At 38.0% G+C, this 14,179-nt stretch overlaps 2 protein-coding genes across 5 annotated transcripts in view; one reads left to right on the plus strand and one right to left on the minus strand.

Moving 5' to 3' along the window:
• LOC120535446 (zinc finger protein 821) overlaps window positions 1-13,889 on the minus strand; it is a 132,787-nt gene extending 118,898 nt beyond the window's left edge. The window contains exons 1-2 of one of the 3 annotated variants that reach the window (XM_039763311.1): window positions 13,358-13,555; window positions 11,133-11,254 (exon numbers count right to left, since the gene is read on the minus strand). Coding sequence is in view for 1 of the 3 variants with exons in the window: in XM_039763308.1 (XP_039619242.1) it covers window positions 13,642-13,885 (244 nt within the window). In the remaining 2 variants the exon portion in view is untranslated. Of the gene's footprint in view, window positions 1-11,132; window positions 11,255-13,357; window positions 13,556-13,641 lie in introns of those variants that run through there. The other 2 variants (XM_039763308.1, XM_039763313.1) reach the window with 2 other exon arrangements.
• ap1g1 (adaptor related protein complex 1 subunit gamma 1) overlaps window positions 13,808-14,179 on the plus strand; it is a 212,642-nt gene continuing 212,270 nt past the window's right edge. For both annotated transcript variants that reach the window (XM_039763306.1, XM_039763307.1), the window contains exon 1: window positions 13,808-13,893. The gene's annotated coding sequence lies outside the window, so the exon portion shown is untranslated. The remainder of the gene's footprint in view (window positions 13,894-14,179) is intronic.

Raw genomic sequence — 14,179 nt, forward strand, 5'->3', positions numbered from 1 at the left:
CAGAGTTCAATTTGACACATTTTTATCCAAATCTGTATTTGTTCTAGGTCCAACCTTTGGTATTCTAACCATAGATATTTGTTAATTTACTAATTAATCTACTGTCCTCTGCAAATTACAAAAGTTATTTAAATTATTTACATAAGATTATGACCTCAACAATGATTTTGATGGGAAATTATGACACTTCTTAAATAAGAAATAATTTTTTGTACTATGAACAAGACTGGGTATTCTCATAGCCACCCTTCTAATGAGGCCAATGCCAAGGAGTTAAATTTATACCAAAAATTGTTAAAAGAATCAAAACACCAGGGATAAACACAGGAAGTAAGTTAAATACACAATACTTAGCTCAGCACTCCATGAATGACTGTTAGGAAGCATTGTTGGAACCTGATTTTGAATTATATCTGGAATTAGGGTAGCCCTTCTCCTGTACACGGTTACTACACTTGAACTCCAGCCGCCAGCTCCTGCTGTAACTGATCCACTAAGGTCCCAGTTACGCTTCAAGAGTCAGGCCTCTCAAGCAGTCACCTGTCCATCTGAAATAAGTAACATTATTGTAATTCTTTAAATCCAAGACTGTGTGTTACTACCAATCAGACTAGAAGTGTTCCAATCTCCTGGCAGCCCTTTGTGGCTTTAACTTCCCTTTTAGATAAAGGTCAGTCATCTCTGCAACTAGCTACGTAATCTACCCCCCTAATGTCCCAAGAAAGCATTGAATGTTTTGACCCTGGCCATCATTTTTTTCTTTTGGCGGGAAAATCCGCAACAACCATAGAAACAACTCACCCTTGCATTGGCATGTGACTACTGGCTGTCGGTTTCTGCTTATTATTTTTAGTTCTTGATCAACCCCAACCCTATTCTGTGGCCCCTTTTCCTGTCTGGTCACCAGGCAACCTACCACACCACCATAAACCAATGTTGTCTGCAAAATAGGCTACTTTTGGTCGCATCAGCAAATGGGAACCTGGATTCTTGACACTTTTAGTTTGATTATAAGTTCTCCAAGGTTAACTTGTCTTTTCTGGAAGTCAATGTAGATTATATGATATACTATGTTTGTTATCAGGCTTTGCCAGGGAAATTTTCTTAGTCAATCAGCCTTAGTTATAGTGCCATGTGTGTTCTGTGGGTCAACAAAGAACTTAAAAAGGTAAAAAGTTCTTAAAGCCACAAAACTGGATAAATGGTGTAATCCAGCGAGACAATGAAACCATTATCCCAAAGTGGATGAGGTAAAAAAATGCAGGAATTGCTACCTTTGAAGGCATAGGGCGTTTGTCGATGCTCTTAAGTTAAAATTTGTGAGCACTGATGAAATCGTGTGGCACAGTACACTGCCTGATGGGAATTATAGTCACCATTTCAGCACATTTCACAAGGTTGCAATTAGATGGGGGGGTAATAATTATTAAATAAATTTCTTACTAAATCGGTTGTGCGAAATGGACTATATTCACAGCCACAGCACCTGCCAAGCACTTGCTAAATGTATCTTCTTTGAACTCGCCAAATTTTGCTCTTCAGCCATAGCTTTCATTTGCATAAACTGTTACACCCCATTTCTCTGGGAGATTGCTGTCAGCTGTGGCAAAACTGGGCAAGTAGTGTGTTAGAATGTCCCACTCGCTATATATGTTAATATATTGGCTAGAGCATATCGACTAACATATTGGCTAATTTTGTTTTTGTTACATCACTAAATTTTAATAAAATCCATAAAGGCATTTTAAAGATGTTGCAGTATTGCTTCTATTGTGGATTTTCCCCCTTAAATATGAAATATTTTTATTTTCTTTCTTAGTGGATACCTAATGCCCTAGTTGTACCATTCTGCCAAATTTCAGGTTTTTAGCTAAATGGGAAATAGTGTTTTTGATGATGAGTGGGTCAGTCAATGCTGCAATTTATATGATCATAAACTGCTCAAAAAATTAAAGGAACACTTTGAAAAACCCATCAGATCTCAACGGAAAAAAAATCATGCTGGATATCTATACTGATATGGACTAGGTAATGTGTTAGGAATGAAAGGATGCCACATCATTTGATCGAAATGTAAATTATCAACCTACAGAGGGCTGAATTCAAAAACACCCCAAAAATCAAAGTGAAAAAATGATGCAGCAGGCTTGTCCATTTTGCTGAAATTTCATTGCAACAAATTTTATCCAAAATTGTATCTAGTAGTTTGTATGGCCCCCAAATGCTTTTATGCATGCCTGACAACGTCGGGGCATGCTCCTAATGAAACGACAGATGGTGTCCAGGGGGATCTCCTTCCAGACCTTGACCAGGGCATCACTAAGCTCCTGGACAGTCTGAGGTGCAACCTGGTGGTGTCGGATGGATGGAAACATAATGTTCCAGAGGTGTCCTATTAGATTTACAGTTGGTCAGGTGAGTGATGGGGATGGAGCGTTGGTGGGGGAAGTCAATGTTATCAATTCCTTCATCCTTCAGGCACTGCCTGCATACTGTTACCACATGGGGTAAGGCATTGTCGTGCATCAGGAGGAACCCAGGACCCACTGCACCAGCATAGGGTCTGACAATGGGTCCAAGGATTTCATCCTGATACGAAATAGCAGTCATGGTTCCATTGTCTTGCCTGTAGAGGTCTATGCGTCCATCCATGGATATGCCTCGCCAGACCATCACTGACCCGGCACCAAAACGGTCATGCTGAATGATGTTACAGGCAGCATAACGTTCTTCACGGCTTCTCCAGACCCTTTCATGTGTGTCACATGTGCTCAGGGTGAACCTGCTCTCACCTGTGAAAAGCACAGGGTGCCAGTGGTGGATCTGCCAATTCTGGTATTCTATGGTAAATGCCAAATGAGCTCCATGGTGCCAGGCAGTGAGCACAGGGTCCACTAGAGGATGTCGGGCCCTCATGCCACATTCATACCAGTGGCCTGCTGGAGGTCATTTTGTAGGGCTCTGGCAGTGCTCATGCTGCTCCTCCTTGCCCAAAGGAGAAGATAGCAGTCCGGCTGACAGGTTAAGGACCTTCTGCAGCCCTATACAGCTTTCCTAGAGTAACTGCCTGTCTCCTGGAATCTCCTTCATGCCCTTGAGACTGTACTGGAAGACACAGCAAATCTTCTGGCAATGGCACGTATTGATGTGCCATCCTGGAGAAGTTGGACTACCTGTGCAACCTCTGTAGGGTCCAGGTATTGCCTCATGCTACTAGTAGTGACACTGAACGTAGCCAAATGCAAAACTAGTGAAAAAACAGTCAGAAAAGATGAGGAGGCCAAAATGCCAGTGGCATCCACCTGTTAAACCATTCCTGTTATGGGGGTTGTCTTATTGTTGCCCCTCTAGTGCACCTGTTGTTAATTTCATTAACACCAAAGCAGCTGAAACTGATTAACAACCCCCTCTGCTAGTTAACTGACCAGATCAATATCCCAGAGGTTTCACTGATTTGATGCTATACTCTGATTAAAAAGTGTTCCTTTAATTTTTGAGCAATATATATTGCTCAAAAATTAAAGGAACACTTTTTAATAGTGTCATTCGTTAGCAAGACTGGGGGTTGGTGTTCTCACCTGATCTTCTCTCCTCTTGTTCCTCTGAAGTTCAGCCAAAGACCCTGCCTCTCAATGAAATCACCACCATTCCACCAACAGCTGAGGTCACTTCCAGCAAACCCTGATGATGTCTTTTTCTGTACCGAGAATCCACCTTCCTGCCACATCAGCTCCTGTTCCAGCAACCCTGACTCCACCTCTTCCTCCTATCCACCATATTTATAGCCCAGACTCAACCTGTTAGTCATTTCAGTTGTAAACACCACATTTGTAAAAATGTGTTTTTTTTTATTTTGGGGGTACTCATCCCCAAACCTTTCTTTGTCTGCCGCCTAATTTTTTACCACAATACATATACATGTACACATAGAGAGAGTGTGAGGTTAGCATTTAATTTTTACTGTATCAAATCAAAATCCATTAGTAAAACAAAATCTCCCTTATCTAAGTCCATGCGCTCAATTATCTTACACTAAATAAACTCTGGTGCATCTCTGTGTTCTCTTCATTTTCCTTGTTTCATTCCAATAATCCCTTAATTTCAATACTGGGTTACAACTGCTTTGTGTAGTAGGAGCAAGGCTGTAATCAGTCCTTGAGGTGGAAAAAATGCTCTGCATTGCATGCTCACACACACTTAGATAAGATAATCAATCTAAAACTCTTGGATAAAGAATGTGGGAATAAACTAGAATATTCAGAGAAAACATATGTGGATATGGAGAAACATGCAAAATATAAACAGACAATGCCTAGGACTAGATTTGAACTCATGTCTCCAACGCCAAAAAGCAGCAGTGGCTACAAAATAAGTAATTTTGTTAATTTACATTTGAAATAGTGTAAGTTACCATAATTGACATACAAGTCCAGGTGTCAACTCAATATCATTTTTACAATAAGAATCATTAAGAATGAACAAGGCTTAGCATAACCTTCGAAAAAGAGATGTTAAGGGTTTATAAATAAAGTATAATGATTAACTTATTTGACAATGAAAGCATAAATATTGCATGTTATTTATATGGACATTCTTCCAACTTTATGGATTTTTCCATTTGTCTGTAACATTCGGTGCACAGCACAAAGGTGTGTTGGAATAAAATGTCAATTCATTACAGGTCTCACGTAAAATTCACAAGCGCTCACTCACAATAGGCCAATATTAAATTTGTCAATCAGTACATTATTTTCAGCTTAAAAATACTTTTAACACTTCTTGCATAAAGGCACTTTCTTTATCTACTACCGACCTTGAACTTACATTATTTTTTATAGTCTACATTTTAAAAATTATTACATTTTACTATGTTGTCCTGTTTCTTTTCTTTCCTGAAATGTTTATTAATACTACCAGTACCATCAAGCGCATTACATGTACTCTTAAACAAAGAATGCCCTAGATTCATAGTAATCAGCCCTAACTACAACTTCCACCCCCCAGATTCCTAGTTTAACCAGTTCTACACAAACCTGCATATATGTCTTCCAACTTCAGATCCCCCTGGCTAAAACCAAGCTTTCCCTGGGTGATGTCTTAATTCATAAGCCAAATCTTAATAATGAGATCAGTGTAATGCAAGTTCTGTTGGATGTTGGACGTTTTAGAGGATGACTTGGAGGAGTAAGTTTTCTATGAGGGCTACGTCTACAGGAAATGCCAGATCATCCAGCACCTCAAGCTCAGGGTTGCTAAAGTGGAGGAGGAGGTATTGGCTGGCCTGTGGAGTATCAGAGAACTACTGGTCCTGATGCAGATGTCCTTTAGAGAGATAGTATGTACACCTATGGTGGGACGGGAGGAGACTCCAGACTAGACAGGTAGAGACAGGTGGGTTATGGTCACAAGGTGAAATGATATAATATTGTAGTAATAACAGTCACCTGGCTAAATAAAAAGAATGGGGATGAGTATAACATAGAGGGATACATATTTTTAAGAGGGATATACAGAACAGAAAAGGAGGTGGGGTTGCTGTTCATGTCAAACAGAATTTAAATGCAAGTCCTCTTCATTTGGACGATGAGCCCCATCTTAGTAAGGACATCTGGCTTTATCTGGAAAGCATTTGGAAAAGAGGCCTTATTTTAGGAGTGTGTTATAGACTGCCCCGTGCAGAAAGTAATTTCAATGCATATCAAGTTACCATTGCATAATACAGTTCTCAGTGTTTTGGAAGAGTGCAGAGGCAAAGAATAAAACTGTTAAATTTAACTTTGGTAGAGTAAACTTTGAACAGCTGTGGCAAAGTCTAAGGAAGAGGGACTGGGATAAGCTTTTAAGTGTGGAGACAGTCAAGGAGCAATGGAACAGGTTTAAACATGTTTTACATATAATGCAGAACAGGGTCATACATTAATTCGGAATTCGTAGGAAATTTTAAAAACTCAGCAGTGGGTTAATAAAGAATTCAAAAAGAACCCACAAAGGAAAAAACAGCAGTATAAGGTGTATAGAATGAATAACTCCAGTGTGAATTGTAAGGAGTATGCGAACATGAGGGCAACCATTAAGAAGGATAATAGGGAGACTAGAAAGCAGTTAGAGAAGAATAAAGGAGATAAGGCAAAAGATGACCCAAAGAGATTCTTTCAGTATTTTAGTAGTAAAAGAACAATCAAGGAGGAGGTGAAGTGCATCAGGAATAGTAGAGGGGAATTAAAAAATACAATGAACTACAAGATGTTGGACTCTTGCATTTTTGTGAGGTCTTCACATGTGGGAAAGTAGATAACCTCGCAGTTTTGAAAGGGGCTACTAAGAAGGTACTGAGTGATTTGGAAAGTGTAGAGGGAGAAGTATTACTTAGATTAAATAGGCTGAAATAAAATCAACCACCAAAACTTCAAGTTCTTAAGGAGCTTAGTGAGTACATATATAAACCCTTGAGACACATTTTTAGGAAGTCAGTGCGCACTGGGGAAAATTCCAAAGGAATGGAAAATGGAACATATTATCCCATCATATAAAAAGGGTGACTGTTGAGATCCAATGAATTATATGCCACTAACATGAACATGCATCACATGTAAATTAATTGAAGGGATTATTAAGGGAAAGACTGAATACACAATTGGAAGTCTAAAAATTTAAAGTACACTTCATGAGAAGGATCTAGGAGTTGTAGTGGACTCAACACTATCAACTACTGGACAGTGTTCAGAACCCATTAAAAAGGCTAACAGAATTTTAGGTTATGTAGTGTGATGTGTAGAGTACAAGTTCAAGGAGTTTATGCTCAAGCTTTACAATGCACCTGGAATACCATGTATAGTTTTTGGTCTACAGGCTACAAAAAGGACTTTGAAGCACTGGAAAAAGGCTAGGGAAGAGGGGGATTCCAGGGCTACAGGAGATGAATGATCAGGAAAGATTTAATGAGCTGAGCCTTTTCAGTTTAAGCTAAGCTGAACTGTTCAAAATTATGAAGGGAATTAGTACAGTGGATCAAGACTGTTACTTTAAAATGATTTCATTAAGAACATGAGGAGACAGTTGTAAAATTGTTAAGGATAATTTACACAAAGAACCACAGACATATGGAATAACATAGCATGCAGTGTGATAGACAGTAGAACTTTAGGGACGTTCAAAACTAGTTATTTAATTTTGAAAGAATTAAGTTGATAGGAATGGCAAGCTTTCTTGGGCTAAATGGCCCGTTATCGTCTATATATACTATATACATTATATTACATCAACGATTCACGTAAAAAGGGTGAAATTTTGGTAGCTGATCCTGCTACATTATCAATCTATTATCCTAACTACAAATCTCGCAATGATTTGCTGTCTTTGAGGGATATGCATGTTCTCCGTGTCTCTGTTTGTGTTTTACTTCTCTTCATATCCCAAAGACATGCATGGTACGTTAACAGGGCACACAAAATTGCCTCTAAATGAATGCGAGTGTGGATGAGTGTGTATGGGCCCTGTGATAGACTGGTACCCGTTATAGGCTTCGTTCCTGTCTTGCACCTGATTCATCTGCTAAAGGCCTCGACCCCACAGGATACAAACCTACTTAGAGCAGGGCTGGGAATATTATTTTATTTAATTAATAAAGGTATATAGTGGAATTGATATGTAATTTAATGCCAACAACAGAAGTGGACAAAAGTGATTTCAGGATGTGTTTACATTACTCCACTGTAACATAATATCTGTTAAGTTCTAACTTAGAAGTTCTATGTTAGTAATAACACTAACATATTGTTATTTTACAGAACACAACATGTTTTCATATTCACATAAACCTCCTTTTTTGTACCACTGTAAACTGTACATCAGGTAATACAGAAAAACTTTCAAATGGACTTAAGATTTTTTGTTACCTGTAAAACTTATTCAGCTACTGGGTTGGGATTTGAGGCAAGAACATTAGTGTTTTAAAATTTTATCAGAAGAAACTATTAATTCCTATAAAATATTTTAGAACATGCCAATTACAAAGCAATCTTCAACTGTAACAGAGCAAAAGACAAGAAAACTCTTCATTTAACATTTGCTGATAAGCATGAGAAGAACATGCGTGAGCTTGTAGCATCCTGACTTTATGTTCTCTTTCATTTTACTCCTGTTGTCTTCAAGAACTCCCTTTATGAAACACTACCAATTTCATTGTTTTCTTTTTTTAATGAAATATCCCTAAATGAAAACCTGATTAAAAAAGAATGCATTCATTAAGCTTAGCCTCTCTGGTATATATGCATAAACACCAAGAGGTAAAACAGATGAGCATCACATCTAGGATATGTAGAAGGATTGTCTCTTCACATGGTGTGCTCATTACTTCTTATGTTTGGCAAGTAGGTATAAAGGTCTAAAATCAATTATATATTGTACATTTACAGTAACTAGCAATAGTGTGAAGAAAACTTTTTGTAAAGTTCTCATAACAGACAAATGACCAACTAAATAGAAATTTTCTCCAAGTGCCCAAAGAGACACCACAACCACTTGCTCTTCAACTGTGCACTTAGTTCATGCATGACCGACTTAGGAATAGAATAGCACTGGCAGAAAGCACTGGTATAGAAAAATAGATTGTATATTCTGAATATGAGTCATGATTTAGTATGTTTCTTCCTTTGCTGACAAAAGATAACACTAGTTTAGTATATTAATTAGGAGTACTCCATGTCAAGAAGAAAATAATGATGGTAAAGCAATATGCACTACTGAATATTTTTAAGATTATTGGGTTTATTAAAATCAGATGCTCGGTTTTTTGTATTATTTTAAATGTACACAACACATTACCTACAGTAATAAAAAAAAAATCAGTCATGAATGAAATATTTAATTTCAGTCCGAAACAGTATATGCACTGAAAGGTTATGCAAGACATACTGTATCTACTATGTCTATCCACACATGCCTAAAATGATTTACATTTCAATAAACTGAAGGGTAATTTATTTTTAACTATCATTGCAAAATATGCTGTATGTATTCTACATATTTTTCAATTCTTACAGCCAGGACGTGATTCTCTCAGAAACCACCACAGAAAGTGGGAAGCTGTAATCCCATAGTAGGCTGGGTGTGATCTTGAGGCCTATCCTGCCACAGACGTTCAAATAAATTATTATTTACTGCACAATATTAGATTAGAGGTGTTGTTTTAAGTATTTAAATTACACTTACCTCAGCAGCATGCAGAATATACACTCACCAGCCACTTTATTAGCTATACCCTGATAGTACCATGTTGGACCCTCTTTTGTCTTCAGAATTTCTGTAATTCTTCATGGGATAGATTCAAGAAGGTGCTGAAAATATTCCTCAGCGATTTTACTCTACACTGACATGACAGCAGCATGCAAGTTGCTGCACATTTGTCAGTTGCACATCCATGATGCAAATCTCCCATTCCACTACATCCTAAAGGTGCTCTATTGGATTAAGAGCTGGTGAATGTGGGGACCATTTGAGTACAGTGAACTCATTGTCATGTTCAAGAAACCATTTTGAGATGATCTAAGCTTTGTGACATGGCGCGTTATTCGCATTAAGCAACAATACTCAGGTAGGCTGTGGCATGTAAACAATGCTCATTTGGTACTAAGGGACCCAAAGTGGGCCAGGAAAACATCCCCCACTCCATTACACCACCACCACCAGCCTGAACAGCTGATGCAATGTGGGTTGCATCCATGCTTTCATGTTGTTGGTGCCAAATTCTGATCCTACCATATGAATGTCACAGGAGATATCGAGACTCATCAGACTAGACTAAGTTTTTCCAATATTCTGTTGTTGAATTTTGGTGAGCTGGTGAGAATTGCAGCCTCAGTTGCCTGTCCTTAGCTAGAGGGGGGCACCTGCTGTGGTCTCCTGCTTCTATAGCTCATCTGCTTCAAAGTTTGACGTATTGTGCATTCAAAGATGCTCTTCTACATATCTTGGTTGTAACGAGTGGTTATGTGAGTTACTATTACTTTTCTATCAGCTTGAACCACCCTGGCAATTCTCCTCTGACTTCTAACATCAACAAGGAAATTTTGTGCAGAGAACTATTGCTCACTGAATATTTTGCCTTTTTCAGACCATTATCTGTAAACCCTAGAGATGGTTGTGTGTGAAAAGTCCCAGTAGATCAGCAGTTTCTGAAATACTCAGACCACCCTGTCTGGCACCAACAACCATGCCACATTCAAAGTCACTTAAATCACCTTTCTTTCCCATTCTGATGCTCGGTTTGAACGTCAGCAGGTCATCTTGACAATCTGTACATGCCTAAATGCATTGAGTTTCTGCCACATGATTGGCTTATTAGATATTTGCGTTAACAAGCAGTTGAACACGTGTACCGAATGAAGTGGTTGGTGAAAGTATATACACAACTGGTCAAAAGTTTTAGAACATCTCAGTTTTTCCAGTTTTTCTTCAAATTTAATCAGGTGAAATGCAATAACTGAACTAAAATTGTGAAAAGATAAGCCATAAACTGCCAGAGGTTTAAATTTAAAGTTTAGGTTAGCAAAAACTGAAAAAAAGAAATTTTAGAATATTACAACTGGGCCTTCTTCAGGGAACAACTAATAGGTTAAAACTTACAGAAGCTCTGTAGCAATTAAAGTAAATGAAGCCTTGCAAATTGAATCAAACAATTTGCATAAGTGTTTCAACTTCTGTTGATCAGCATTTTAAGTCATTCATTGCATTTCACCTGATTACATTTGAAGAAAAACTAATTTGTTCTGAAACTTTTGACTGGAAGTGTATAATACATGCATTTTCATATCAGCTTCTTCCATTCATGGGTTATGGGATGAATTCAATGCTTTTCATTGCAGCACTGAGATATTCTAAAACTTTTGACTGGTAAAATATATATTTACATTCCAGACCTCATCACACCTCATGCTATTCTATGTGACTTCAATAACTTCTTAATTTCTAGCATATTTAACTGTGAACTAAAGCATGTTTAAGAGAATGTCTGCTTTAAACAATATATTGGGTTACTTCACACAACTACTGTAGTCTCTGATGGACATATTTAAAAAGAAATTCCTTAAGAAAATCCATCATTTGGTGATGTTAGAACATGTACGCAAACTTACCTTTAGGAGTACATTCAGACCACAGACAGCTTTATATATTGCCTTCTCAACTGTTAAGTTAGAGTTACCAATGCTTTTTAACTAGTGAAGTCTTGTAAATGTATTCCTATTCTAACAGTGATCTGAAATAGAAAATAAAATTGTATGTATTAACAAATAAATATAATGAATAGAAAAAAAATATTTTTTAAATATTAGTGAGATTAAGTTAATATTATGGCTATTGCTTTCCATCACACTAGCATTTAAATGGTAAAGGTGAACCTGTAGTTTTCTAGATAAAAAAGTGACTGAACTAATACTTTTGGAGCATTTTTTATACTCCATCAACACATGTCATGTTTAAATTAAAAAAAGAGAGACTTCAGTGACTACCCCTGAGAGTTACTTCTCCCCAACATCCACTTGTAATTTATCTTGAAAAAGGAGTGGTGTGTGTGCTTAACTGGGTAGGGTAATGAAAAATAGGACTGCCAATAGTATTTCATTTCCCAACACTGATTTTGTGTGTTACAGGTTTGCACTTTAGATATACAAGGTGACACAGAAAAACGGAAACTTTTGAAAAGCCCAATAAAAATAGAAGAAATCCAACAAAAAAAATTTATTGACAGCAATTGAACCACTACAACTTGCCTTTTAAGAGACAGTAATCCAAATTATCAATGTCTGAAAATTACGTCCTGTAGATGGCGTCCTCCTGTACGTATGCATTCTTCCAATCTGCTGTTGCGGTACCCCATTGACATCTCAGATGGGATACCACGAATTTCGTCTTAAATTCTTTGTTTCAATTCATTCAGTGTCCTTGACGAGTCGTGTAGACCCGACTCTTAAGGTAGCCCCACAAGAAAAAATCACAAACGGACAAATCCGGTGATCTTGAGGGCCAAGGAATGTCACCGAATCTTGAGATGACACGGTTACCGAACAATTATCGCACAGCTGCCATTGATTGCCTTGCAGTGTCCGATGTCGCACCATCCTGTTGAAACCAGGTTTCGTGAAGTTGTGGAAAATTGTTCAATGCCGGTGCAACAAAAGATTGCAACATCTCAACATTTCAAAAGTTCCCATTTTTCTGTGTCACCCTGTAGTAATAAATTCTTTCAAAAATTTTGTATCCCTAATTCAGACAAAACTGTCTTCTTGTCATCTAACTTCAAAGATTTTAAAAAGAACGCTAAAAAATATGTAAAATGTAATATACTGATTTTTTTCTTTCCATTTCTGTATTACCTACGACATATACATATATCAAAGTTTATCTGTCTACAGCTAGCAGCTAGACAGATACAACAGATTTATATTTCATTTGGATCTGGGTTGAAACACCATTTCATGACAAAAAACATAAGCGCGTGTAGATACTATACTGACAATGACGCCACTGTCCAAAATTGCGTAAAATTAATACATTTCCGTTTAGTATTATACGTTTCTTTTTATTACAGGTTTCTGCTCACAGTCAGGCCCTATACTCGCCCCCCGACAGGTATCACCAGGGTATAGTGGTACAATTTGCAAAGGCATGCAGTTGTCATGCAGCTAAGCTCCTTTAACACGCCCAGATTCCAAAGACTCCAGCGAATCGCCACCGCCTCCACCTCCCGGCAGAACCAGTTACTCGAGTGACTGACGACCTCCCTTCAACAGCGGTGACTAGGCACGGGCGTTACGTCATCACTGACTGCCAGGATCTCTGCACCGCTTTACTACTTGAGTAAAAAGAAAAATTTTGAACGCGTCCGCTGCACCTAGCTGTACAGAAAATAGCTCTACGACCAGAGGGCACCTGACGCTGCTTGTACACAACGGAATCATATCATGAAGGCAGAAATGAACGCCAACCAGCCAAGTAAAATGAACCGATACAAATTTTAGATGTTTTCTTTGAAGAAAACTGGAGTTATTACAAACGTGTCAGTGTGTGAATATGTAACATAAGACATCGTGTGCATGTTTTGCAAATACTAAAGATTATAATATTAACAAAATAGCTTAGAAAAATCAGTATATTCAAATGCATGGAAACAAGGTTAGAACTTGTCAGAATTTAATTATTCCCAGTTTAGTTGTGCTACACTGGCATTGAAACGGCGTATTGCTGATCACACACTGTTCGTATCCTTCTAAAACAAATTGATAAAATACGCAAAGCAGCTTGAACATCGCGTGACATGCATGCAGACCCCCTTAAAAAAGCATCCCTTTTGTCTACATACCTTTGCACAGCTAGTATTAGAGCATGTCTCGAATGCCATCTAAAGCACTTCCAAAATATCTCATTGAAAAGTTATAAGATAGAAATGGATACAAATCGTTCCTTCATTAAGTTTGCGACTGCAGCATCAATTAAATTAAAACGCATATTTAACGATGCTGATGTCAATGCAAGCAACTCGGATGATGCGATAAATTAAAGAGGATTCTGGGCATAGCCGCATACTAGAAAATTATAAAAGGATTTACGGTAACCGAGGAGTGTGAAAACGAATAGCTTGTTCACCATTTTGGCTCCAAGTGACTGATTCTTCAGCGGAGCAACTCTGCCATGTGAGAGCCAAGATGACAACAGTTTCCCTATAGCCCTTTCCATACAATAATTTGGAGCTATTGGCGGCTGATGCTGTTCTATGTAACCCTCCGCCTGCAGTAAGTGCTGAGGCCGGGGAGCCGCCATTTTGGACGTCAGGTTTGTTCCTCCCTCCGTCGCAAAGAGAGAGAATATTCCAGTTTTTTTCCGGTGTCATTACGGCCGGTGAGTATGAGACTTGGCGAAGCAATATTATACATGCTTTAGATATAACAGTTTTACCGAATTACATGTTACTTGGTATTACCGGTACCGTGCTGTTTTTTCCATAGCAGCATAGGGTTTGGCAGTGGGGCACGGTAGGGTAGCATTATTTTTTTTATTATTTTTAAACTGATGTGGTAGCACCATAACCTTTTTGTTTTCGGCGACATGGAGAATGACATTGTTAAATACAGCTGTTATTTTTTTTAATCATAGTCTTAGAAAAATATCCCAGTCTTGCAGAAAT

Source organism: Polypterus senegalus, chromosome 9 (assembly GCF_016835505.1).
Source record: "Polypterus senegalus isolate Bchr_013 chromosome 9, ASM1683550v1, whole genome shotgun sequence".
NCBI lineage: Eukaryota > Metazoa > Chordata > Cladistia > Polypteriformes > Polypteridae > Polypterus > Polypterus senegalus.